Source organism: Emydura macquarii, unplaced genomic scaffold, assembly GCF_026122565.2.
Source record: "Emydura macquarii macquarii isolate MOO-44397 ecotype Brisbane River unplaced genomic scaffold, CSIRO-AGI_Emac_v2 contig_3059, whole genome shotgun sequence".
Taxonomy (NCBI): Eukaryota; Metazoa; Chordata; order Testudines; family Chelidae; genus Emydura; species Emydura macquarii.
Genome location: NW_027133196.1, coordinates 529,648 through 553,889, shown reverse-complemented (window position 1 = coordinate 553,889; position 24,242 = coordinate 529,648). Strand labels below are relative to the sequence as shown.

General features: G+C 58.0%; 1 protein-coding gene across 5 annotated transcripts in view; it reads right to left on the bottom strand.

The window, feature by feature from the left end:
* Positions 1-690: 690 nt before the first annotated feature.
* Positions 691-24,242, bottom strand: part of DMTN (dematin actin binding protein) — a 37,367-nt gene continuing 13,815 nt past the window's right edge. For 2 of the 5 annotated variants that reach the window (XM_067530255.1, XM_067530251.1), the window contains exons 2-13: positions 13,078-13,140; positions 12,196-12,252; positions 10,281-10,355; positions 9,725-9,880; positions 9,442-9,486; positions 8,883-8,991; positions 8,460-8,516; positions 8,181-8,333; positions 7,658-7,767; positions 7,404-7,509; positions 6,975-7,039; positions 6,099-6,269 (exon numbers count right to left, since the gene is read on the bottom strand). In XM_067530255.1, coding sequence (XP_067386356.1) covers positions 6,099-6,269; positions 6,975-7,039; positions 7,404-7,509; positions 7,658-7,767; positions 8,181-8,333; positions 8,460-8,516; positions 8,883-8,991; positions 9,442-9,486; positions 9,725-9,880; positions 10,281-10,355; positions 12,196-12,213 — 1,065 coding nt within the window. In that variant the 5' untranslated portion in view covers positions 12,214-12,252; positions 13,078-13,140. Of the gene's footprint in view, positions 3,456-4,419; positions 4,501-4,811; positions 4,872-4,945; positions 4,960-6,098; positions 6,270-6,974; positions 7,040-7,403; positions 7,510-7,657; positions 7,768-8,180; positions 8,334-8,459; positions 8,517-8,882; positions 8,992-9,441; positions 9,487-9,724; positions 9,881-10,280; positions 10,356-12,195; positions 12,253-13,077; positions 13,141-15,789; positions 16,053-23,201; positions 23,240-24,242 lie in introns of those variants that run through there. The other 3 variants (XM_067530256.1, XM_067530253.1, XM_067530254.1) reach the window with 3 other exon arrangements.

Here is a 24,242-nt window from a genome sequence, read left to right as displayed (position 1 = left end):
CCCCAGAAACCCCCTTCAGGTAGTTAAAGGCCGCTATCAAATCCCCCCTCGTTCTTCTCCTCTGCAGACTGAACAAGCCCCCTTCCCTCAGCCTCTCCTCAGAAGTCAGGTGCCCCGGCCCCCTCATCACACTGAAACCTGCGCTCAGATGTGGGGGCAATGGCCCACACGCCTCTGTCTGGCTGCCGTCCCTAAACACTCAAGACCCGGCTCCTAGGAGGTGCTTGGGGGGTAGGTCCGAGCCCGTGTCCCACTGTGACTCAGGTGCAAGCCTCGTTATTTTGCAGTGTGGACGCAGCTCAAGCCGCAGACCCAAGTCTGAAGGTCCCTGCATGGCAGCAGAGGCGCATTAGCACAGGTCTGGAAAACCAAGTCCACAGGCTAGGGTGACCAGATGTCCCGATTTTATAGGGACAGTCCTGCTATTTGGGGCTTTGTCTTATATGGGCACCTATTACCCCGCATCCCCTGTCCTGATTTTTCACACTTACTATCTGGTCACCCTACCGCAAGCACGGGTCGCAACGCAGTGTATGGGCAGTGGGGAGGGCTCCCCCATCCTTTCAGTGGAAATGGAAGGCAGGACTCCTGGGTTCTTTTTCTGGCTCTGCCATTGACTTGCTCTGTGACCTTGGGAAAGTCACTTCCCCATCTTGTGCTAACGGGAATAAAAAGCAGCAGAGGCGCGTGTTGAATAAAGCCATTTCACCTTTAATTATAAGCAAAAAATCACTCTCACATGGAATCTCTGACACCAGCAAAAATTAAACAGAGAAAGTGAATCACTGTATTCAAATCAGAAAAGAACCTCCATATTTATATATATATATTTATAGATATGTTGTTTGTATAAGTAGCAGTGAAAGGTAAGTTTGGGCCAGGGATTTCCCAATAAATTACATTCTTTACATCCCGACAAAGTTTAGTGCTGGGGCAGTGGTTGGAAACGGAAAGTGTGGGGGAGTGGGGCTCAGGCTGGTGGTGGGGAGCGCATGGGGCGCACAGTGGAGAAAGGACCCAGCAGGGGGATTGAAAGAAGCAGCAGCCCAATAAATCCTTTAGCTAATGGCGAGGACAAGTTCCCCCGAATTGACGGCTGGTTTTTTTTTTACTTTTAAAAAGACCCCAAAAGCAAAGGACATTTTTAGCTCCTTGGGTGTGTTCCTGGAGGCACGTGAGGTGCTGCAGCCCAGCTGGGAGGGCTGTCCCGCAGGTGCCCCACTTCGGATGCTCCCACAGACTTCAACGGGCAGGAGTAGGCTGCCAGGCCAATATCCTGCCGGCCGGCTGGGTAAGGCTGTGCCTGAGACAGGCCAGCTGACCCAAACACAGGCTCACTAGCTTCCCTTTGATCCATGCACTGTCTGGAAGGGGGAGTCCCCAGCTGTTTACTCTTTACTCTCAGGTGTGGCACTGGGGGGCAGTGCAGCTAGAACAGCCCCCCCACCAGGACACTGGTAATTTTCCTGCCCTTTCCAGGACACCCGTTCTTTGCAATGGCTATGAAGTGTGTGGGGAACGGGGCCTGGGGGATTTTGTGTACAGGATGCAGAGCAAACTTGGGCGATTATTTCCAAACTCTGGGGCCTGGCGATGATGACAGGGGTCCACCAGAGATCGGCACCATGTCAGTCTCTGCTGGTCACTGCACAGTGTCTGGCTTCCCAGCTACGGATGCAGCTGCATGGCGCTCCCTGCCTTGACAGCCTCTCTGCTCCTTCACCTAGCATGGAGACAGGCGTCCCTCCCCGCTCTCAGAGATGCATCTAAACAGGCTCTAAAATATTGCCACTAAGGAATGAAATTCCATGCTGGGGCATAGAGAGAGCTGGGAGCTGGGGCACTGCGGCTGGGAAGCCAGCATCGGAGAGCGTTGGGGTGGGAGGGGGGCATGGGCGTGAGCGGCCAGGAACGGGAACAGAAGTCAGATAGCCTGAGAGCCCTGTGCTGGGAGCGGCTGGGCCCTGGGTTTAGAGCCTGGGAGGTGCTCGGGATTGCATTTAGGGGGAGGAATGGGGGGAGTGGGGCCCAGCGAGAGGAGGGCGAGGCCAAGGGTGAGAGCGAGACGGAGATGAGCTCAGAAGGGCTGGTTCGCTCCAGCTCCACGAGGGGCGTTGAATCACGAGGAAGGGGCCCCGGCTGCGGCTGGGCAGGGGGCTCAGTGGGGAGTGGCTGTCAATGAACAATGGAGCCCACTCGAGGCAAATAAGGTCTCCATTGCTGAGCGGCCCCTCAGACACGCAGCCAGGGCCATACCTAGCAGCCCCCGGGGCCCACCTCAGGGTTACAGCTATGTGGCTACACACATGGGCCAGGCCCAGTGCTGATGAGGGAGGCTGGCCCCAAGAGGAGGCGTAAACGCAGGGTCCTGAAGCAGGGGAGCCAGTCGGGGCCAAGCCTGGGAGAAGGCTGCAGAAAGGGAGAGGCAGCCCTGACTTCCCGACACCTAAACCAACGTGCTTCCAGCAGCCGAGCCCTATGGTGTGTCCCTGTCCTGTCCACGCTCCAGGCTGAGCCGGGGGAGCAAAGCTGGGGCCCCTACGGGAGCCGCCTCCAGTAGCTATGGCTCCCTGTCCCAGCTGGACCAGCCACGACCCCCAGAGGCAAAGAGGGGCACTGATACCCCGTCCCTGAGACACCCCTACACCCCATCCAGCCCAGGGGCCTTGGCTACCTAGGGCTGACTAGAGGAGGGCCTCCCAGCAGCAACGGGCACAGGGGAAAAAGCTCAGGGCTGCTCCCCATCCAGTGCTTCATTTGTAATGAAAGAGGGCCCGGGGCTCAAGCCATTTTTTACATTCATAAGTGATGCATCAAGCCCAGCGCTGCCGGGGCTAGGAGCTGCCAAGTCCAGCGCTGCCGGGGGCTCAGCCCTGGCACAAAGTAAGCACTGTCCCCGTCTCTCCTCTCTTCGCCCCAGCCCTCCCATCTCTGGGCCTCACCACCTCTGCAGCCAGCTCAGGCTGGGATGTGCTGGGCCTGCTATGGACCATGGGCTGTGGTGTGCTTGCTCCTCGCACGTCCCAGCTTTGTTCAGTTCTCCCTCCATTGAGATGTTAGACCCAGACCCACCAGCCGATCAGTGGCTAACGCAGGCGTTACCAGCGGCCCCGCTGTGTGTGTGAGGGGAGAGCTTTGGGCAGGAAGTGGCTCTCTGATACCCCCCCAAGGAGGGGCAAAACTGGGAATGAGGGATCAACTTGTCTGAGAGGCTTCGGGGAAGGGAGGCAGGTGTTTCTTAGTTAAAACCGGCTCAATAGCCCTAAAGCAGCTGGGATGCGGGACTGTGTTTGACACTAACTGAGATCACGGCGAGGGTCGGCTCAGGCCGGGTGCTAGGCTCAGAACAGGAAAGCTTTCTTCTTCAACTCGTTCCGCTTCCACAGGGCCAGCTTGCTGAACTCCTCCGGGGACATCTCGAAGACACGCAGGAAATCCTCTGGGGACAGGTGCCTCTGGGGGGAGAGAAACAGTGTCTGCGGGGCCGAAGCATGTCCACAGACAGAGGGCAGGTCTGCTCTGAAATTGGCGGTGTGACTGCAGCTAGCTGCGGTACCAATAGCAGTGATTTAGCAGCAGCGTGGGGTTCAGTGTAAGTACGTACCCAGGACCCCATGCGGCAGGGTGGCCAGATGTCCTGATTTTATAGGGACACTCCCGATATTGGGGGCTTTGTCTTACATAGATGCCTATTTGCGCCCCACCCCGCCCCAATTTTCACACTTGCTATCTGGTCACCTACCAGGCGGGTTTGTACAGCCTGTGCTGCTGTGGTGTCACTGCTGTTGGCACCCACGCTAGCTAGATCACAGCTAGCTCGGGAATGTCTGAGCATGCTGCGCTCACACCTCCGATGGCAGCGTAGACAGGCCCTGGTTTAACATCAGGCCTTCAGCTAGCCCACTGCCATGTGTGTGCAGGGCAGGCCTGAATGCCAGAGACTTTCTCCAGGCTCCAGCAGACGCTGACCGCTCCTTGGGGGCTGGGTCTCTGACCTCACACTGCATGTGCCCAGTCTAGGCGCTGGCCATGGTATTTGCTGTGCCTGGGTCCCTGTGGCGGGCTCCCACCCGTGCAGCTGTGTGGCGGGAGCCTGGCTCTTTCCTTTTCCAATCGCATTAACTTCACCTTTAGGGTTTGTGCAAGAGAAGGAAACACCCAGGGCAGTTTGTGGGACTGCAGGAGAGGGGCAGCGGGGGAGGGCGGCTCGGGGAAAGGGGTGGCAGGGAGGGAGGGAGGCACCACATTCAGGGGCCACATGTCTTCCCTCTCCGCTTCTCCTCTGTGTATTTCTCCACCACTTTGACCCTGAACTCCCCCCGCCCTGGGATTTGTCAGCAGTTGTTTCCTTGGCCCCTCTTCCACCCTTTGGTCCAGACACCGCAGGGGCCAGCAAGATTCCCTGTCCCCTATCCATACCTCTAGCCTTGTTCGATCCACTCCTGGAGGCAGTTTCACACGACCCCTGTTTGTCACCATCAGCATCTCATAGGGGTAAATCTGAGAACCAGGGACAACACAGCTAAACAGCAGGGTTCATTACAATGCCTCTTCCTGTCCAATTCCCACCCTGCACCCCCGGCTCAGTCTGCAATGGGGCACGTCCCACCCCCAGCCCCGGCTCAGCCTGCAATGGGGTACGTCTCACCCCCCAGCTCAGCCTGCAATGGGGCATGCAATGGTGCCCATACTCCTGGGCACCAGCCAGCCAGCACCAGGTGACAAGGTGAATTGTGAGCATCCCAGCCCATGGCTGGAACGCCCGGCGCCCTGGCCCTGCAGAGTCCCCAGCCCCCAGCCGCGGCTCTTACCTTCTGCTCCAGCATGCTGGGCAGGGAGTTCCCTCTGTCCATCCTCCCCCGTTGGCCATTCTGCAGACGGCAAAACCCGCAGTCAGTCTCGGGCTGGCATACAGGGTCTCCCATGCCAGAGCGTGGCACTCTGCCCCCGCCTGAGCTCCTAAACCCCTGCGTCTCTGCTGTCTCTCTCCCCCCTACCTGCTCTCCCTTCCCCGCCCCAGCCTGCCCCTTTGAGTTTCTCTGTCTCCTCAGCCTGCCCTTCTCTCCTTCTGGGATGCAGCACCCCACGTCCTTCCCTGCTGCCCGGCCCCAGTCCCCGTCCTTCCCGTTGGTCCTGTCTGAGCCTCGGCGCCAGCCCTGCACCACTGAGTTCTCTCCCTGGCAGCTGGTGCCAGCCAAGCGGGGCTGGGAGAGGCTGAGCCTGCAGTGGAAGGCAGGGGGCACTTCTCCCCCCCACTCCCCGCCTGCCTCAAGATACATCACCACTCCCAGTGTCTCCCCTTCAGCGGCAGGGCGCCCGCTTACCTGCAGGCCTGCAAAACACAAAGAAAAGGGGCTCAGAGAACCCCGGCTCCTGCTGTCCCTCTTCCCCTGGCTAGGACCCCCCGATTCCCTGGCGGGGGGAGCAGGGGCTGCCTGGCCCGGCTCATTTAGAACAAGGGGGGTGGAAATGATGGAAGTATTGTGGTTTTCACACCAGGGGATCTGGCCCACTGATGCAGTGGAGCTAAAAGCAGCTGAGGAGGGGTATCCATTTAATCCTCTGGAGGCTGCACGAGGCTTTGGAATTCCCAACACCACATTATAAAGGGCAACGTCCATGCAGCGCCTGGCTGCGGAGCCCTCCCTGCCCTGGCTGAGCGGTGACTCCTGTTTGCGTGAGTAACTGCCCACCCCGGCGGCGAGGGGGTCACGTCTGATCTGCGGCGCACCCTGAATGAAGCTAGCGAGGGGAAAGGTGCAGGCGGGACAGGCTGCACGCTGCCATCCTGGGCCTTATTTAAACTGGTGCCCTGGAGGGGCAGGACTCTGTCTCCAGCCCTCCCCTATGCCCTGCCAAGGATAATGGGGGTGGGCAGCTATTCACAGCATCCCGTGGGACTTGGCGAGAGATGAAGAGGGGTCACGGGGCACAGAGCTCATCAGCAGCGGGATGGGGGCAGGGCTGAGCCGGAATCCCTTAGCTGTTGTAAACCAGTGAGTCTCCATCAATGCCGGGGTGCTGCATTGACTCACACCACCTTTGGGGCTGGCCCATGGGGTGTATGACACAGTGACCCGTTGGGCTGATGGGCCCTGCTAAGCCGAGCAAGAGTTTTGTCCTGACGGCTCTGAACAGCCTCTCCGAGTCCCCAGTCGAATGACCAGACCAGACACACATCCCGCCTGCGCCTGCCCTTTGCACCGTGTGCTGCTCTTACCCGGGCTGCCCTTCTCGCTGCTGGATGGGCTGAACTCCGCTGACTGCAGCTGCAAAAGGAAATCAGGCAGCATCAGCCACCAGGGCAGCAGTGCCTGGGGAGGGGCAGGAAAAGGGGCGGGGGAGTCCCAGGATGCGAAGCTGGGATGGAAACTGCCTCCTGGACCGAGGCAAGAAGCAGCTGGAAGCTGATGAGAAGGGCCTAGCGAGATTCCCCTGCACTGCCCTCCACCCTGTCCTAGAGGACACCTCAAGGGGGGAGAGCAGAGTCTGAGTGGTTTTGGTGACAAGGAGATCTGTCCCAGTGGGACTGGACTGAGACCCAACACACTCATTTCACACAAGACTCTGAACAGCCGCAAACTAGTCATGACTTTCCATCGCTGCTGACACGGGGCCAGTTTTGAAGCAGTGGCATGAGGCAAAAGGCCCCGGGTCCCCTCACCAGCAGGGCTCTGAGCCAGCTGCTCCCGCAGGCTGATTGGCTTTGCTTCTCAATTCCCAGCAACCTGCGGCATTACCCTACGGGTACCCGGCCCAGCCCGGTGCATTACCAGCAGCCGATGCTGGGCTCAGGCATGGTCAGCTGGCTCCCAGCCCAGGTGGAGTGCTTCTCTTTGGCACTGTTCGGATCTCAACACCGAACGGACCCAGGTAAGAACACTACGTGGAAACCACCAAACTCCCCAGGATTTCGTGGACACAAGGGGCCAGGGGCGGGTGATTAGGGGAACTGCCGTCGCCCCGTGCCTTACCCTGGTGAGGGTACTTCTCCCGTAGGCAGGAAGGGTGGCGGGTCTGGAATTCCCCACGTGCAGAGCTGGAAAAGAGCAAGAGCCAGTGTCACCTCTGGGCAGATTGTTACTCCAGTACTCCTGGCGCAAAGCAAGGCAGGGGATGGAACGGGGGGTGGGAGGGGTCTCAAGTGCCTCCTGCCCCAGCCTCTCCCAGCTGAGGATGCTGCAGAGAGTGGACCAGGAGCACTGGCTGTGGGGCTCCCATCCCAGCCTCTAACAATCAATATTTAAATAAAACCAACACCCGGAACAATACTAAAATACTGCCACTTGTCAGGGCATCGACTCAGAATCAGTGCTACTCCCATGGGCGCCAGGAAAAGTCTGGGGAGAGGACCTCCGCATCAGAGAGAGGGTGTGTCTGGGCTACTGCCCGGCCCCACGCACAGGTGTGGAAGGGCGTTCTGTCTGGGAGCGAGCGGGTTTTCCTCCGGATGGGGAGAGATTTCTCCATCTCCTCCTTCAGGATCAGCTTTCCAAGGTTTGAGGTGACCTGAGGAAAACGAGCAGTCAGGGTCAGGTAGCAGTCGGTCAGTGATGGGACACAGCCCAGCATCCGCCAGGGCACAGCCCCCCGCCAGCCTCAGCACAATCCAGGACTCAGTCCTCTTGGAGCCCCCGCCCCTCCACGGTCACCCTACCTTGCTCAGCTCCTGTCTCTGTAGTTCATGCAGGTTAGCCATTTCCTCCGTGACATCCTCCTCTTCTTCCACGCCTTTCTTGGAGGCCATCCGCCGCCTCCACTCCTTCTCTGGGGATCCAAAGAGGGCGTTAGGGTGCAGGGGACGAGCAAGATTCTGAAGGCAGGGAGATGGGGGGAGGCTGGAAAGAATCCAGCGTGCAGCCAACCCCACTGGGGACATTCAGGGAGGCGGAATGCATCACCCCGACACCACTGGGCTAGCAGAAAGTGCCAGGGGATCTTTCATGGCCACGAGCAGTCTGGGCCCGGGCTGTATGGCAGTCTGCTCAGCACCATACTGGGGCCTCGATGCTGACTCAGAGGGAAGATTGCCAGGCCCCTCCGGAGTCACCAGCATCACTTCAGCTTTCCTTGGTGGCCTCCCATCACCGTACTGACCCCGCCTGACCCCGCTCAGCTTGTGGGGGGCTGATAAGAGTCGCCCAGCTGAAGTAAAACACCCTGCCAGTGCCATCACCTACCTACGACTGCCAGGGAGGGAGGGCAGGGCCAATAATCCGTCTCAATCTTGGCTGGCTGACTGGGATCCGGGGGCTGGGCCGCTGGGAACTTGGAGGACTCAATAATCTGATCTTCTATCATGTGCTTGCTCTGTGGGGCTCCCATCGAGGGCTCTGGAACAGACAGAGGGACAGAAAATTGAGGACTGGCTTCCCCGTCTCCTTGCGCCCTCCTCCCCCAAATGTTCCAACCCAGCACCCAAAGCCTTAGCGGCAGGGCGGAGAAGCCGTCACGCTCACCTCGCTGCTTGTAGATCGGCGGCTTCTTGTATATGTTCAGTTCCATGGTGTTGGTCTCTGGGAGAGGGGAGGGGAGCAAGAAGGTTAGAAATGTCCCTGACGTTGCAGACAAAGCCAGGCAAGCCAGTGAGCCAGCCCTGCCATGGCCACTGATAAGTCCTGTCCTGGGCAGCTTCCCTCTCACGGCTCGAGGGGGTGGAGACCCACCGGTGGAGGAAGCTCGCCCTTCCGCTGTCCCTGCCCTGTGGGCGTAGGGAACAGCTTTCACACTGCTCCACCCTGGGGCGGGGGGAAGGCACGCGAGTAGGAGCAGGGAGGGTGGGGGTGCAGGGCTTCGTTGTGATGTGTGGCCCTGCTAACCTCGGCTCCCTGCCCCGCCATGTGGGAAGCCCGGGGGAGCCCCAGGCAGGGCGTGGGCCCTACCAGGTCGGTGGAAGTGGTGCACTCCACTCCGGACTGTGCTGCTGGTCCGGCGACTCGCTGCGTGGGAGGCACTTCCTAGGGACTTGTTTTCCATCCAGTCCCGGATGACCTGGGAACAGACGGAGCCCGTGTCAGAGCAGCTGCCACCCCAGCACAGACCAGCGCCCCATGCAGCCTGTCTTTGAGAGCGGCCCACGCCGCATGCCCAGGCAGAGACCTAACCGCCAGGCACAGCCTGCACCTACCGGTTCAATCCCACCCATGGGGAGGGAAATCTCTCCCGGATCTCTTACACTGTGGGCTTAGAAACAGTGAGTCTCCACACTCGAGTCCCACAGCCTTGGGTTTCAATGCAGTGTAGACATGCCCCCAGAGACCCCGCCCCGTCTCCCTGGTTCTCGTGATAGGAGCGAAGCTACAGCGGTTAGAGCACAGGGCACGTCTCGGGGGAGGCTGGATGGACCTCGGGATCTTTGGGTTTCTGTTGCATCCCCACTAGGCTGAGAGCAAGAGAGGCCTGTGAAGAGCGAAGCCGGCGGCACCGTGTGGCGGTACTCACTTCTGGAGAAGGCGGAGGAGAGATGGATTTTGGGGACAGGGACCGCTGTGGGAGGAAGCAGAGAGACAGACACCGTTTTCCTGACCCATTCTGCAAGCCGTGGAATATGCAGTAGATTTCGGGGTACCTCCCTGTCCTGCAGCCCGGCGAGGTGGCCAGGCGCTCCCCTTAGCCGGATGGGAGCTGCCCGCAAAGTTTACGCTGGCTCAGCCATTGACCGGGGCTTTGTTTGGCAGAGAGGGGACCAACACAGAGGACCACACCCCTCTCGAGACGCCCTCACCTCTCGACTCCTCGGCAGCTCCACGTGCTCCATCAGGGAGTAGGTGAAATGGGGCTCATAGATCATTAAGTCGGGGCGCTCGATGTCCAGGATCGCCTTGTCCTTGGGAATGGCCGCCAGGTCCTTGTAGCCCAGAACCTCATTGTCCATCCTGGCCTGTGAAGGTGGAAAAGCTCCTTCTCAACCAGAAAAGCCTCAAGCAGGTGTCTGAGATTCTCCCTCTGCAGGGCAGGGCCCATGGCTCTTTCCTGTGTGGGGCTGAGGCCTCAGAGCCCATCTGGGATTGTTCTCCTCACTTTAGAGACGGCCCAGAAAAGGGGAAGGCACTTGCTCAAGGTCACACAGCGGGTCAGATCCTGGATTAGAATCCAGGACACCTGACACCCATTCTCTTACTCTAAGCCCTGGGACCAGACTCCCTTCCCAGGGTGAGGAAGAGAACCCAGGAGTCCTGGTTCCCTTTCCTTTGCTCTACTCACTATATTATACTGCCCACAAGGAGTTTGGGTGCTGTAGAGACCCCCAAAAAAGGAGACGTGACATGAACAGCACTCACCACAATGTTGGAGGGTGATCCTGGGACGCTGGAGCCGCGGGAGGAACAGACGCTCCCCGGGGAGGTCAAAGATTGCTGGAAAGGAGGGAGAGACATTGGTGAGTTTCTTGCTCCACCGATGGCTTCGTCGGTGCAGCCGACAGGGCAAGGCAAGAGAAAACCCAGCCAAGCTCCTCCACGAGCTGGGAGCCCCTGAGAGGCACCACGAGAGGCAGCGATGCCACGGGAAGCAGTCGTCTGCTGAGCCTTACTCCCTTGCAGGTGGGAATTACAGACCCAAACCCAACAGCACCTCCCTGCCCAGCTGGGTATTGTATGGGTGTGTCATTTGGAGACATCAGTTTAGCACCATTTGGCTAGAGATGGCTTTGGCGGGGAAGGCCATGATGCTGAGAATAGTGCGTGTGTTTGTGTGTGTGTGTTCCCACCTCTGCACCTATATGAAGGGCTGGAGATCAATGGAACTGACTCCCGGAGAGAAGGGCCTTGATCCTCAGGGCAATAGCTGGGAAATCCAGAAGGACATCAGCCTTCTGATATCCCCGTTCCTTGGCAGTCGGTTGCCTACATATGCTGTCAGAGGTGAGGGGTCTGTAAACCTCTGGAACTCACTGCCACCAGATACTATCAAGGCCAAGACCACAGCAGCATTCAAAAAGACTTGGAGATGTATATGGGTCACAGGAACACCCACAGCTCTATTAGACAGGAGAAAATAGAGGAGATATAAACACCCTCGTGCCTCAGGGCACACACCAACCTCTAACTGATGCAGGCCAGGAAGAAGCTTCCCTTGTAGGCCGGGTATTCCATAATTGCCCACTGGGGTTTCTTGCCCCTTCCTCTGAAGCAGATGATGCTGGCCACTGTCAGAGCCAAGATATTGGGCTAGATGGACCCCAGGTCTGATCCAACCTGGCAATTCCTGTGTTCCTAACACCCCTGGGGATGGGGGGAGAAGGCTGGGACTCTGGAAACAATTCATCGTTAACCTGGAGAACGGCTGAGAATTGCAGCTCTTTCCGAAAGATAAATCGTGCTCAACTAGCAATGAAAAATCAGCCGGCACAGGTCAGGAGTTGCCATGCAAGTCAAGGGAAGTCTGCAGCTCCTGCCCCATACAGCGCAGCTAAGTCTCCGACTCCCCCAGCCCACGCGGGGGGTGTGTGTGTGTGTGTTATTAGGGGCAGTGCTGTGCAGAGGTGGGCACTGCCAGCAGCTGGAGCAGACGTGTCCATGAGGGCTACAGCAAGCACTAGGTGGTGCTGTCTGCTCAAACTCCGGTTAGCAAGGGGCGGATCCCCTAGGGCGGAGAACAGAGACCGGTGAAGCATAGACCCTGCTACTTCCCTTCTCCCGTAAGGGCAGCTCCACAGAAGCACCCAGTGATTGCAATTGTGTGGCCCTTGCAGTGCTGCGAGCAGAAGGGCCCAGCACTGCCATTGCCAGCTCACCCCTGGTCCGGCTCAGAAATCGGCACCTGCCCATCACCCAGCATGGCAGAGGGCAGGGGATGCTCCCAGCTTCTTGCCTGCCATTGCCGCCCCTTAGAGCTGGTACCGTGCCAGCTCCCTCACCCTCTGCTGATGCACCTGGGCACCCCCTGCAGCAGCAGGAGGGGCCCTTGGTCTCCATGCAGAGACGGCCGACACTGGGGACCTGCTGGTGCCAGCAGCTCTGCGCTGTGGACGCACATCTGTTAGCCCGCATACTAAGACTCAGCCGTGAGTGGCACCAGGCCCCCAAACAGAGACGGGCTGGGTTTGGAGGGGCCCGCTGGAGGTGAAAGCCTCCTGCATTCCAATATGGACAGGGCCATCCGGCGTGCCAGCCCCCCTCCACTTTACTCGGGGTCTCAGAGGGGGCTGCAAGGAGGGGGCCTGTGGGGCAGAAGAGGCTGATCCAGCGCACTTACCTTCTGTAACCTTTCCATTCCCTCGTCTGCTGGGAGGTCCGGGTCATGCACAGAGTCCTGCAGGGGGTGGAGGAGGGAGGTTTGTTAGCTGCATTCAACCTGGGCAAAGGTTCGTCGTGCTGCCAGGGTCTCCGCCCTTGCTCAGGATCACAAGGGGCAAGGTGCCTGCCCACCTTGACCCTGGCACCAGCTAAGGCAGGGCTGCCCAGCCTGCCGCCGCTCTGCCCAGTTGTGGCATGAAGCTGATGCCAGGACTTGGCCTGATCTGCCCATCAGGTTGCCGCTTAGACCTTCACTCCCAGCCCCAATGGGACCAGGACTCTGCAATGATCCCTGAGGGCTGGGCATCCGGCACACCGCCATAGTGGGTCGGGGCCGGAGGGACAAAGGAGGGGCGACCCGGGCAGTGTGTGCGTGGGGAGGAATCAAGGCTCCGAGAAGCACGCTGAGGCCTCCCCTCCTGCCACAGATCAAACCCATGGGGTGGGGTCTTCTGTGTGCAGCCACTGGTCAGTGTCCGGGTCTCGGCTCCTTGGATCTGCAGCCCCCCCACCTCCGCCCCCGAGCTCCCCTGGGCTTCTTGTCTCATTACCAGGCCAAGCCAGCCGCCTTCAGGCATCTGATGCTAATGCAAAGTGAGGCGCCCATGGCAGGGCTCTGAAATATTCATCGACAGGCTCAGCAGGGAGCTGCAAGGAGGCAAAGCTGGGAAGGGGAATGGGGGGGCGTTGAGGCTCGCAGTGCGTGTGGTGGTGGGCTTGTGGAGCCAGAACCAGGGTGGTTGTGATCCAGATCCCACTGTCTCCTCCTGGATAAACAACCCTGGTTTGGCCCATCTCTTCCGGGGGGAGGAGGGGAGATGCTGGCGAGGGGTTCACGTACCAGTGAGTCTGTGTTTCCACATCCCTTTGGGCTGCTAGGCTAGGCCGTGGGTCAATGCTCCCTCTGCAGCAGGGGACAGAGAGGGGGAGAGGTGAGATCCTGCCACACGCCAGACACGGCATGCTGAGGCCCCCTTCACACCCACCCGCACCACCTCCCGCAGTACGGTCTCAGCAGCCAGGGCAGCTTGGAAGCAGATGCCCAGGGACGTGTACATGAAGCACATGTCGGATGATGGAGAAACTGAGATCTCTGCCGTCCTCAGCTGAGCAGCACCCTCCCTGCGCGGGGTTTCCTGGGGAGTTAGTGCAGCGCCTTCAATGGCCAGAGCAGGTGCTATTGAGCAGGAAAACACTTTCCTTTCTCTAAAGCAGTGCAGCAGTCCCTGCCCAAAGAGCAAGGGACGTGAGCTGGGGAGCTAACCAGCGTCGTGCATGGCCCAGGGTGAGAACCCCGTCCGGTAGGAATTTCCCCCGCGTGTCCCCCATGGCAGGATCCTACCACATGGCACGCATTGGGGTCGTGGATTGTGAGCTCTTTGGGGCAAGGACTGTGTGCGTGCAGCACCTAGCACAGTGAGGCCGTTACCACATGGCTCCTATCATATGAACGTTAAAAAAGAACAATAACAAAATCTCCCACATGCCACGAGCTGCCAGGAGTCAGACCCCAATCGCAGCACTGTCATCTCAGAGAAGAGGATTTAACCCTTTCTCATCCTCCACTCCCGCACACAGCCTGCCCAGGGCCAAGCACACAGATTCATAGATTTCAAGGCCAGAAGGGGCCATCGTGATCATCTAGTCTGACCTGTATAACACAAGCCATGGACCTTCCCCACATTCATCCTAGAGCAGATCTTTTAGAAAAAAAATCCAGTCTTGATTTAAAAATCATCAGTGATGGAGACTCCACCCAGTCCCTTGGTTCCAATGGTTAATTCCTCTCGCCGTTAACAATTTATGCCTTATTTCCAGTCTGAATTTGTCAAGCTTCAACTTCCCGCCATTGGATCACGTTGTACCTTTCGCTGCTAGGTCAAAGAGCCCGTTATTAAATATCTGTTCCCCACGTGGAGTACTTCCAGACAGGGAGCAAGCCACCCCTTCCCCTTCTTTCGTTAAACACCATCCATCGAACTCCTGGAGTATCTCACTACGAGGCAGGTTTTCTAACCTGTTAATCATTCTCGTGGATTCTCTCTGCCCCCTCTCCAATCTATCAACATCCTTCTTGAATGGTGAGCACCAGAACTGAACACAGATTCCAGCACGGATCGCACAGCTAGTGCCAAATACAGAGCCAACATAGCTTCTCTCCTCCTTCCCAAGGATCCCCTCTTTATGCATCCCCAGACTGCATTAGCTCTTTTGGCCACAGCATCGCACTCAGAGCTCGCGCGCCATTGATTATCCGCCAGAACCTCCAAATCCTTTTCAGAGTCCCTGCTTCCCAGGATAGAGTGCCCCAGCCTGTAAGTATGGCCTGCACATCTTGTTCCCAGACATATACATTCCCACTTAGCCGGACTGAAACTGCGCCTCGCTTACCAAGCCATCTAGATTGCCTTGTATCAGTGACCCGTCCTCTTCATTATTAGCACTCCCCCAATTTTTGTGTCATCGGCAAACTCTACCAGCGATGACTTTATGTTGTCTTGCAGGACACGGATAAAGATGGTAAATAGCACAGGGCCAAGAACCGATCCCCGCAGGACCCCGCTGGAAACACGGCTGCTCAGTAATGAGTCCCCGTGTACAGTTACGTTTGGACACCTATCCACTCGCCATGGTTTTGAGCTCACACACACAGCCTGCCCAGCACCCAGGAACAAAGCGAGATGGCTCTACCACTTCTGGGCCTGGGCAGGGAGGACCCGGCACAGCCGGTGAGCCTGCAGTGATCTCAGCCAGTTGGGCTCCCAGCCCTTCAGGGAACCTCCACTGCTGAGTCTTTCCATGCACTGCATGTTTTTCCATGAGCGGACAGATCGCCGCACTTGTTTTCGGCCATTGTTCTCGGCACAATGGGAAGTGACAGAGAGTGCATTTGGACGCCTCCCAAACTCTCAGCAATGACACAGACACGCTCACTCTCCCTATCCAGCTCTGCCCGGCCCTCCCCACCTCCGGCTATAAAGTCCTGTCAACAAGGGCTTCCCAGGAAGTCCCTGGGGTAGCGGAGGGATGGGCGGACAGCTGGGGAGCAGCTCTGCCCATTCCGCAGCCCAGGGGCAGCCTGGGCTTCCAGAGGGTGGAGCCCTTTGGGGATGTATGTGGGGAGGGATCACTGACCCCTCCCAGCAAGAGGGGGGGTCGCTTCCTAGTCCCCCTCCTTTGGGAAATCCTCTCTGTGAGCCAGTCCCTGCCTTCTCTCTGGACAAGTCCCTTCACACCGTGCACCAGGGCCAGGCAAGTGTTAAACCCTTCTGTGCCACCCTGGCACCTGCTGATGTCTCCACTCCCCAGTCGCTGGCAGTGCCCCCTTACGTGAGCCTTTGGTGGGGCTCTGATATCCCCAGTCCCTGGGTTCTCCACCCTCACAGCATCACCCTTGGCAGGGGCTATTGACACCCCCCCAGCATCCCCAGGTTAATGGCCAGGCAGAGATGGGCAAAACCAGGTCAGTCCTGGAGTGCAAAGCCTCGTCAGTCAGGTTTGGCTGGATCTTGCACAACCAGGGGTGCAGTTCTGACGCGGGATCCCATTTTACCTGAGCCTTGGAGTTTGGGAGTGGGCCGGATCACTGGCTCTGGTTCTGATCCATCTCAGAGTGCTGGTGCACCCTCCCCGCCATCCGGGCGCCTCTCACACAGGGAGGCAGACAGAGCTATGCGGCAGCCCTGCTCCCTGCCAGAACCTTATCAGCTCCACAAGTGTCGTCCACGGCCCCCCTCCCCGAGATGCTTTGTCCAGGGAGCTGCAACCTGACCCGTGCCCTCCAGACGCACTTGCCAGCCGGAGACATCTCTGATCAATATCCCCCCACAACCCACTGCCTGGAAAAACGCATCCTTGCACTCATAGCCTGGTCTCACCGGGCCAGGCGAGGGGGAAACAGTAATTCAGTCTCCCGGTGCTGCAGGCTCCCCCCTCCTTGCCCCCGGGTTGCCAGAGGCTGCCAACCTGTCAGTGGTCAAACACCCTCCTCCCTGCTATAAGTCATAGCTGCTGGCACGTGCCATCTCCAAGGGAGAGACTTGACATGCTGCAGTTTGCCTGGGTTCTATCTGCTTCGGTTTTTAAGAGCAGCCGCCGGCTGCTGAGCTTCAGGGAGGGAGGGCTCAGTGGACCCTGTTAGGGTCCAAAGTGGGGAGCCTTTATCCAGCGCCGTCCTCCTCCAAGCTCTGGGAACCAGCATGCAAACCAAGCCCAATCCTATGGATGTCAGAGGACAGCAGGAAATAGTCCTGGGGGCCAGAATTCCCAGGAGGCCTTTGACACAGGTTTGTGGGTGACCTGGAGCAGGTCAGTCTTTCTGGAAGTGGCCCCTCATTCTGACTGTCTTGATCTTGGAATGTCCGGAAGCTGTTTGGTGAAACCTTGAGCCACCCAAAATCGGGGGCATCTTTCTTTCCGTGCCTCAGTTTCCCCACCGGTAAAAGGGAGACGACACCACGGACCTGCTGCAGGGCCTTGTGAGGGCTCGTTCTGGATGCACAGAGCTCTGAACGCCTGCGCCCAGATTTTCCAAAGCCGCGCCGGGCCCGATCCCCGTGTGCACCCAGGATGCTGAGTGGGGGTGAGAATCTGGCCCGTGAAGTGCTCTCTGTGCGGTCAGCGCAAGCACAAGCCTTCCCTCAGTCTCCCTGGATGCAGGTCGTGCGCCCTTCGCCTTTCCCTAACGCCAGGCGTTTGTAGCAGACCCAGACATGCCCAGGCCACTCAGGGGCTGGTCCCCTCCCAGCGAGGGCTTGGGACGGTCTAGAAGGGCCTCCCCAGTGATACCACCTGAAGCATCCAGCCCAGGCCTGTTCGCCGGCCTTCCCCCGCAGCCCCTCCCACAAGGAAGCGCTCCAGCCAGGGGGACAATGGGTTTGTTGTTCAGGGGCCTCCCTTAGCCCAGCGGAGTTGAACAGGCTCCGCGCCGTCTGGCTTTTCCTCAGCAGGAGCTTGTCTCCCCTCCACCAGCCGCAGCATGTCCGCCCCCCCCCGCCACCCGCCGCCTTGGGCAGGTGGTCCCGTGCTGGTGCCCAGCTCCGAGGCCTGTCATGGCAGGCGATGGTCGACCTGGTGCTGACAATCGGAGCAGAGTTAATGAAGCCTTTTGTCCCAGCCTGCACGCTGGGCTGAGAAGGCCCTGTGGAGCGAGGGCAGCCTGGCTGGACTTCGCGCATGGCCCCGTGCGGTTCTGGGAATGAAAAGAACCCAGCACAGAAGGGGCTGGGGCGGAAGCAGAGGGAATGTATTTCCCTCTCTTCTTTTTTGTTTGTTTTTTTACAAGCTTCTTGCTTTTCCCAGGAATTCTCCTTTGGGGCAGGGGAGGGGAGAGAGCAAAGAATCATCATACTTAGATTGGGGTGTATCTACAACCAGGCGTTGCACTGAGTCCATCCTCTTATCTTTCCATAGCAGCTTTCACCCTGACAGGACGCTGAGATGCGGCCACCTCTGGGGTGGCTATGGCATGGGATGGAGGGCTGCCATGCAGCTCACTGCACAGCAGCGGTGTCTGGGACCAAGATGCATTACACCCTGTCTAATGAGAGTCTTTAACACCCCCACAGGAGCTCATTGTCCCAGCTCTGCCCCGAGAGGCTGACCCGCAATAAGTGAATTCCGTTTTTTACCATGGAATACTGAAAAGCTGAACCGACCCTCTTGGGTCTTTAGCCTTTGATCTTGAGGAGCTCCGGCGTGTCAGCCCAAGGCTTATAACACCACGTCATTGCCTAATTGGAAGATGGGAAGGCCTAAGGTCCCCCAAAGCCTGGAACATCCTCCAGTCCCAGGAGATCAACCTAGTGTGATATGTCACCCTGCTCTCTCTTCTAGGAGAACAATCACCGTCAGGGCTCATCAGTCTCACTGGGAATCTTTCCACCCCTGGGCCAGAAACTCACTCCAAATAACCCTTTGGTTTGGTGCTGTGGGCCAGGATCCAGGCCAGACGAGGCAGAAATGCAGCTCTGGCTCTCCTTCGGCCAGGCAGAAATCCCTTTTCAGATGGGCACAGAAATCCAATTCAGGGTGCTCTGTTCCCCGCCAGCGGCTGCTCCCAGAGCCCTTTCCAGGGGGGCACAGAAATCCAGATCACTTTCTTCTCCCCTTCCCGGGAGCTGCACCCAGAGACCCTCTCTGTCTCTGGGATTCCCAAAATGGGAACGGATGCTTCCCAGGGCGGGGACTGCGAGCCATAATTCATGAATGCCTGCGAAGTGCACTGAAATCCTCAATGGACGGCGCCAGGAAGGGCAAAGGACTATTTCATCTGCTAGTGAAAGCTTCTTTCTCTCTGTGCAGCAGCATTGCACAGCAGGGAGCATGAGGGACTCTAGATAACCGATGTATTGTGGGGACCAGGCAGGCTGCGTAGCTGACTAGCACAGGATACATGAGCTCACACTTTCCACAGGCACCACGACAGGCAAAGCCAGGGGTGGAGTCCCGGACTCCCTTGGAATGGCTTCAGCAGAGGCCTTGCTCCTCCTGACACTGGGATTTGCTGTTAGAAGATAAGGAAGCCCTTGGAAATCCCAGGTCACCCGTGGTAAGGGCTCATGTGGGATCTCAGGAACCACAGGTGCCCTGGCCATAGCCTGGCAGAGTGTAAATCTCATGGACTTCCCAGTCCACTATACCAGCCCTGGATGAGCCCAAGTTCTGCTGGTGCCTGGGAGCAAGGAGTATATTTGGAAATCCACAAGGACAGGAGGAGGTGAAATAAGCACATTTCACACCCTGTGTAGCTAAGCCATGCCCAGCGTAGCTATCAGCTACGTCCTTCGTAGCACACGAAGCCAGTCCACGTGACGCCACATCCCTTGTATTCGATGCGAACAAATCACGTGAAGCTACGTCCCACGTATCCACTCGGACAATCCAGAGCCAGCCACGTCCTGTGTACTCAATGGTAAAGATCCACAGGGCGCCACGTCCCACACATAGGCTGGGGTGATCCACGCACGTCACTGGCATGTCACACACGTCAATGGAACGCCTTCTCTAAGTCCATGGGAGGTGCAGAATGCTTTGTCCAGTGCTCCTCCATGCATGTTCCAAGTGAGTGCAGGGTACTGCCTTCGGGGACACACGTCCCTGGTGGTCCGTGTCCGGCACAAAAACCGTGCCCCAGTGTGTGAGGACAGGCATTCTTATGGGCCAAGAGAGTAGCCAGAAGGAAATCAGGATGAGGAAGGGAAGCCAGGGAAGGATAAGTAAGTAAGTCCTGGGTAGTTGGATGGAGCAGTGCGAGAGGCTCACCCCCGTGCGCTGCTCGGCCAGGCAACCACCTGTGCTGGGTCCCGGGAGTCACATCTGGCTGAGCTGGCATGCGTCGACGAACCCATCAGAAGCGGCTGCGGGGCCCTCGCCGACAGGCAGACCCGGGGGTATTTTTAGATGATGATCACATTATCCAACATAATCACAGAGAAAAACCTCCATCTCCGGCAGCCCCCACATGCCAGTGGCTGCCAGCTCCCCTCAGACCCATTCCCCAAGGGGTTCACTCCAGCCAAGCCTCACAGGACCGTTACCCAGGTCCTGGGCTGGAAGCAGCCAGCCACCGCTGCCCACGAGGGAAAGGCAGGCTTCTTCGGAGGCATGGCAACCGCCTAGAGATATTTCAGACTCTCCTTTGTGCAATAACAGCGTCTGGGCCGTAGGCCTCTCCAACCAGCCACTTGCTGTCCTGCCTGCACCAGATCAATACCAGGCAGGACTGGGCCCTGCATACACCTTGAGTCATCTGCCAATTCACTAGGCCCAGGCTCCGAATGGGAATGTAACATATATACGGACAGGCAGACGGAGAGAGACGTGCAGACAAGGAGATGCAGTTAGATTAGAGACAGACGAAGAGAGAGAATGAGACAGAGGAGGATGGAATACCTGGATAGAGGGATGTGCATGGCGATGATAGACAGACAGACAGAAGAGTCTGACACAAGCGAAGGAGGCAGGCAGAAAGGAGAGGCCCAGAGTAGGAGGCAGGCAGAGCTGTAGCTGTCCCTAGAATCTGTCCCTTTCACCTGCTGTCTTCTGCTCCTGGGCCCTGGCCCCCACCCTTTCCGGGCACTTCACCAGAACATGCTTATCTGGAGCAGACAGAAGTGCCACCGCCCAAATCGGCAGCTTCTCTCTTGATAGCAACCTCCAATCTCCCTGCGCCAGCGATTCCAGCGGCTCAGGCTCTCCTTGGCAGGCAGTGACAGTCTGAGAACACACACGCTGGCTGCTGGCTGGTGCCATCTGAGATACGGCTAGATCCTGCCCATGTTTGGGATTCTCACAAAGGCCAGCTGGGAGCCACCGGGGGCTGGGATCCAGGTCTCTCTGCACCAGGGAGCAACCTGATTCCATCCTTCCCACAGCAGCACCATCGGGACCGGGCACCGAGACAGGCTGCAGGGAAGGAGCAAAGCCGGGTGGAGCAGGACGGGGCTGTGAGCATTGCGGCTGGCCCATGCTCAGCACCGAGTTATGGCGCTGATGGGTCTGACCAAGTGCCAGCCAAATCCACAGCGGGTGGGGAGTGGGAATCGAAACCTCAGGCAATGGCCAGTTCTCTCCAGAGCCCATGCCTGCGCTGTCCCATGGGGCGTGCTCCTCTCCCCTCATGCTGTTCAGCATCTGCGTCAAGCCATCGGGGAAGCTGCACTGGGGTGAGCTTAGCATCGGGACCCAGTGCGCTTGGCTAACGCGGGGACCGGGCAAGACTGAGGTGATCATCAGCTGGTGGGAAGGGGGAAGCACCTGGAAGCACACACCTTCTCCTCAGCATCCTCCATTACTGAGCCTTCAGCGCATGGGCTCTGCCAGTCTGCAGCCAGGGACCCATTTGGACTTCTCAGTACTGTTGGTGCCCAGTGCCCTCTGCAGCTGGCCAGGGGCTTGTGCCCCGTCCTCTGAGGCACAGACAAGAAGCCACACCTCGGAGGCCTCCCGGCTGTATTCTATGTCAATATGAAGCTACATGCCCTGAGAAAATACAGCAGCATGTCCACTTAGCCACATGGCCTAGGGGCTCCAGGAGCTGCACTAGCTCCCTAGCAACACACAGAGTCAAGTCCAAGAGCTCTGTCCCAACATTCAAAGCCTGCCACTGGCTACCAGAGAGATGCCTCTGCCTCCGCCTCCATGACCACAGCCTCCCACAAAATTAGTAACACCAAACTCTTTTCAGCAGAAGATCTCAAAGCGCTTTCCACTCTGTAAGGTGTTTATCTTCCCATACCCCTGGGAGGCAGGGCAGCGCTAATGTGCCCATTGAACAGGTGGGGAACTGAGGCACAGAAAGACCAAGTGATTTGCCCAAGGTCATGCAGGAAGACAGTGGCAGAGCAGGGAATTGACCCAATATCCCCCCAAACCCTAGACTAGGGCCTGAATCACTGGACCAGCCTTCCACTATAGCCATAGGCCATTGGAACTGTGACACCATCAACTCGTGCAAGGAACAGAACCTGGACTGGTGCTGGACCTAGACTGTGGAACTCACTGCCACAAGATATGAGCGCCTGGGCCTTACCATGCTCAGAAGTAAATGCAAAATTCTGCTAGCCTGCTTTTACTTAGACTGTGGGCTCTTTGGGGCAGGGACCATCTTTTTCTTCTGTGTTTGTACAGCACCTAGCACAATGGGATCCTGGTCCACGGCAGTGGCTGTCAGGCACTACGGCAATACCAATAATAATATTAAAGCTTAATCAAAGCATAAAAATCCCTGAATTTTAGCTTTCCTTCAATAAGCCCTTCTCACTCACACAGCCAGCCCAGAACGCGAAAGATGATAGCTGGCTAGATCACTGCATTTGGCAGGGCTGATTTAATCTACAGACCCCTCTTGATAGAAAGGTCTTTGGGAGGTTGGGGAAAGTGCACCCAATTCCCGGCTGGGCTGCTGCCCACTCCTATAGCAGAGCATGGTGCTGCCCGGGCAGTGGATGCCCCATGCTCGCCCCAGCCTGCAGGACAGACACAGAAGAGGATTAGAGAACAGAGCAGCGTTGAGTGCTGCCAGCACAGTAACCTTTCAGAGCACAATGTCAGGGGGAGTAGGGGACAGGAGGTTCTCAGTGCACAAAGCTGGGCTGACAGGGGTGATTTAGGAGGCCGGCTCCCCCCGCTCCAGGAAATCCGGGGTTTGACTTTTCACAGCAGCCAAGCATGTCAGTTTGCAGCAGCCTGTGGGAAAGGGGCCAGAGCAGGAGCAGCCTGTCCTGCTCCTCCAGAGATCCACTGCCCAGGAGAGACGGGGGGAGGGTATAATGCACGGCTCATGCATGCTTCTTCCTTCCTTCTCCTGCTCTCCCCTTCTCATTTTCTTCTCCTCCCTTTCTTTCCTCCTGCCCCCCTTTCATCCTACCTCTCCTGCCGCCCAGCACGTCATCCCTCCCCCTTCTCCCTCGCCCTTCCTCATCCTGCCTTTTCCTCTATTTCTTTCCCTCCATCTCTCTCACTGTCTCTCTCCCCTGGCATTTCCCCCTCCCTCTCTCTGCAGCATCATGTGAGGGTTGCTATGGCGAAGACACACAGCCATAAATAAGCCAGGGATATGCTAGGTCACAAGTTCCTGAAACAGACGGGGCGTTCAGCCTGCCAGCCAAGACCGCACATGGCCGTGTGGGGAAACACACCCAGCCCTGTTGGACGCCTCTTTGCTCCACCACTAGGGCAGCAGAGTGGGCGAGGCACAGCCCCCAGCCCACGGGAACATCCTGGACAGGGACCTGGGACCTACAGTTCTGTGCACCCAGCCTCCTCCCAATAAAACCCCACCAACACCCCTCCCCATCAACCTTGCCCATCCCAGCGCTCCTGCCTGCTGCACGGGGGTATTGGGTGCCAGCCCTGTCGACCGGGGGGGCAACTGCTGCCTTCTGCATCCTGCCCTCTCCCTGGGACAGAGATGAGACGGAGGCTTCTGATTAAAGATACTGCTGGCTCAGCCTTTCTGCTGACCTGCCCTCCAGTCGCCATCCTTCAACAGGAGCTCCATCCACAGCCCAGCCTCCCCGCCTCCTCCACTCCGCCCCGGGGGATTTAGAGCCAACACCCTGGAGAGGGGAGGGAAATCTGATAATATCCACCCCGAGCCAGCATCTGCAAGGAATGCAAGCTGCCTTCTACGGCGCCTTCCACCCAAGGCGCTCAAAGGCCTGCCCGTGTCAGTGAATTAAGCCTTGTGTTCCTGTGGGGAGTGATGGTGGTGGGGAAACTGAGGCACAGAGCAAGACAGTGACTTGCTGTCGGTCACTCAGTGAGCCAGTGGCAGAGCATCTCAGGGTCCGATTATCCCATCAGCTGTGTGCATGCAACTCCTGCTGCAGATGGGGCGGAGCCCATACAGTTTACAGCATGATCAGAACCGCAGAAGTCCTGACACACATCAAAATCCAGGCCTCTCCTTTACCCAATAGGCCACACTCCCACCCTGTCCCCATCTGCCCTCCTCTCTCAGACAGGTGCCTGGGCATTCAATAAGTACACGACTCCACGCGTGATCTCCACCCCTGTGTACATCCTAACTCCACTAGCTACCAAGGTACCTGCATGGCCCTCATCACTACAGTACCTGAGACCACAAACGCCAACAGGTTTAGCCTCACGACCCGCCCATGAAGTAGGGCAGCACCGCTATTCCCATTTTACAGGTGGGAAACTGAGGCACAGAGAGACTGAGTGACTTGCCCCAGGTTGTCTGTAACAGAACCGGCACTGAACCCAGGTCTCCTGAATGCCAGCCGAGTGCCTGAATCACAAAGCGGCCTGCGTCCTGCTGGCAAGAGAAGAACCTGGGCCAGACTCCTGTGCCCATATGGAGCCAGCTCTGGGTGTGGTTCCCCAGAGGAAGAGAACTGAAAGTGGTTAAAGCCGGGTTAAAGGAACTACGGGTTTTTTCCCTTCCCTCTGCAGCAGCCAGTCCCCACTCCATTCTCAGGCCTGGGGTCTCTTTCCTGGTGCGTTACTATCCTGGAGGGAGCTTGCACATGCTGTTCACAC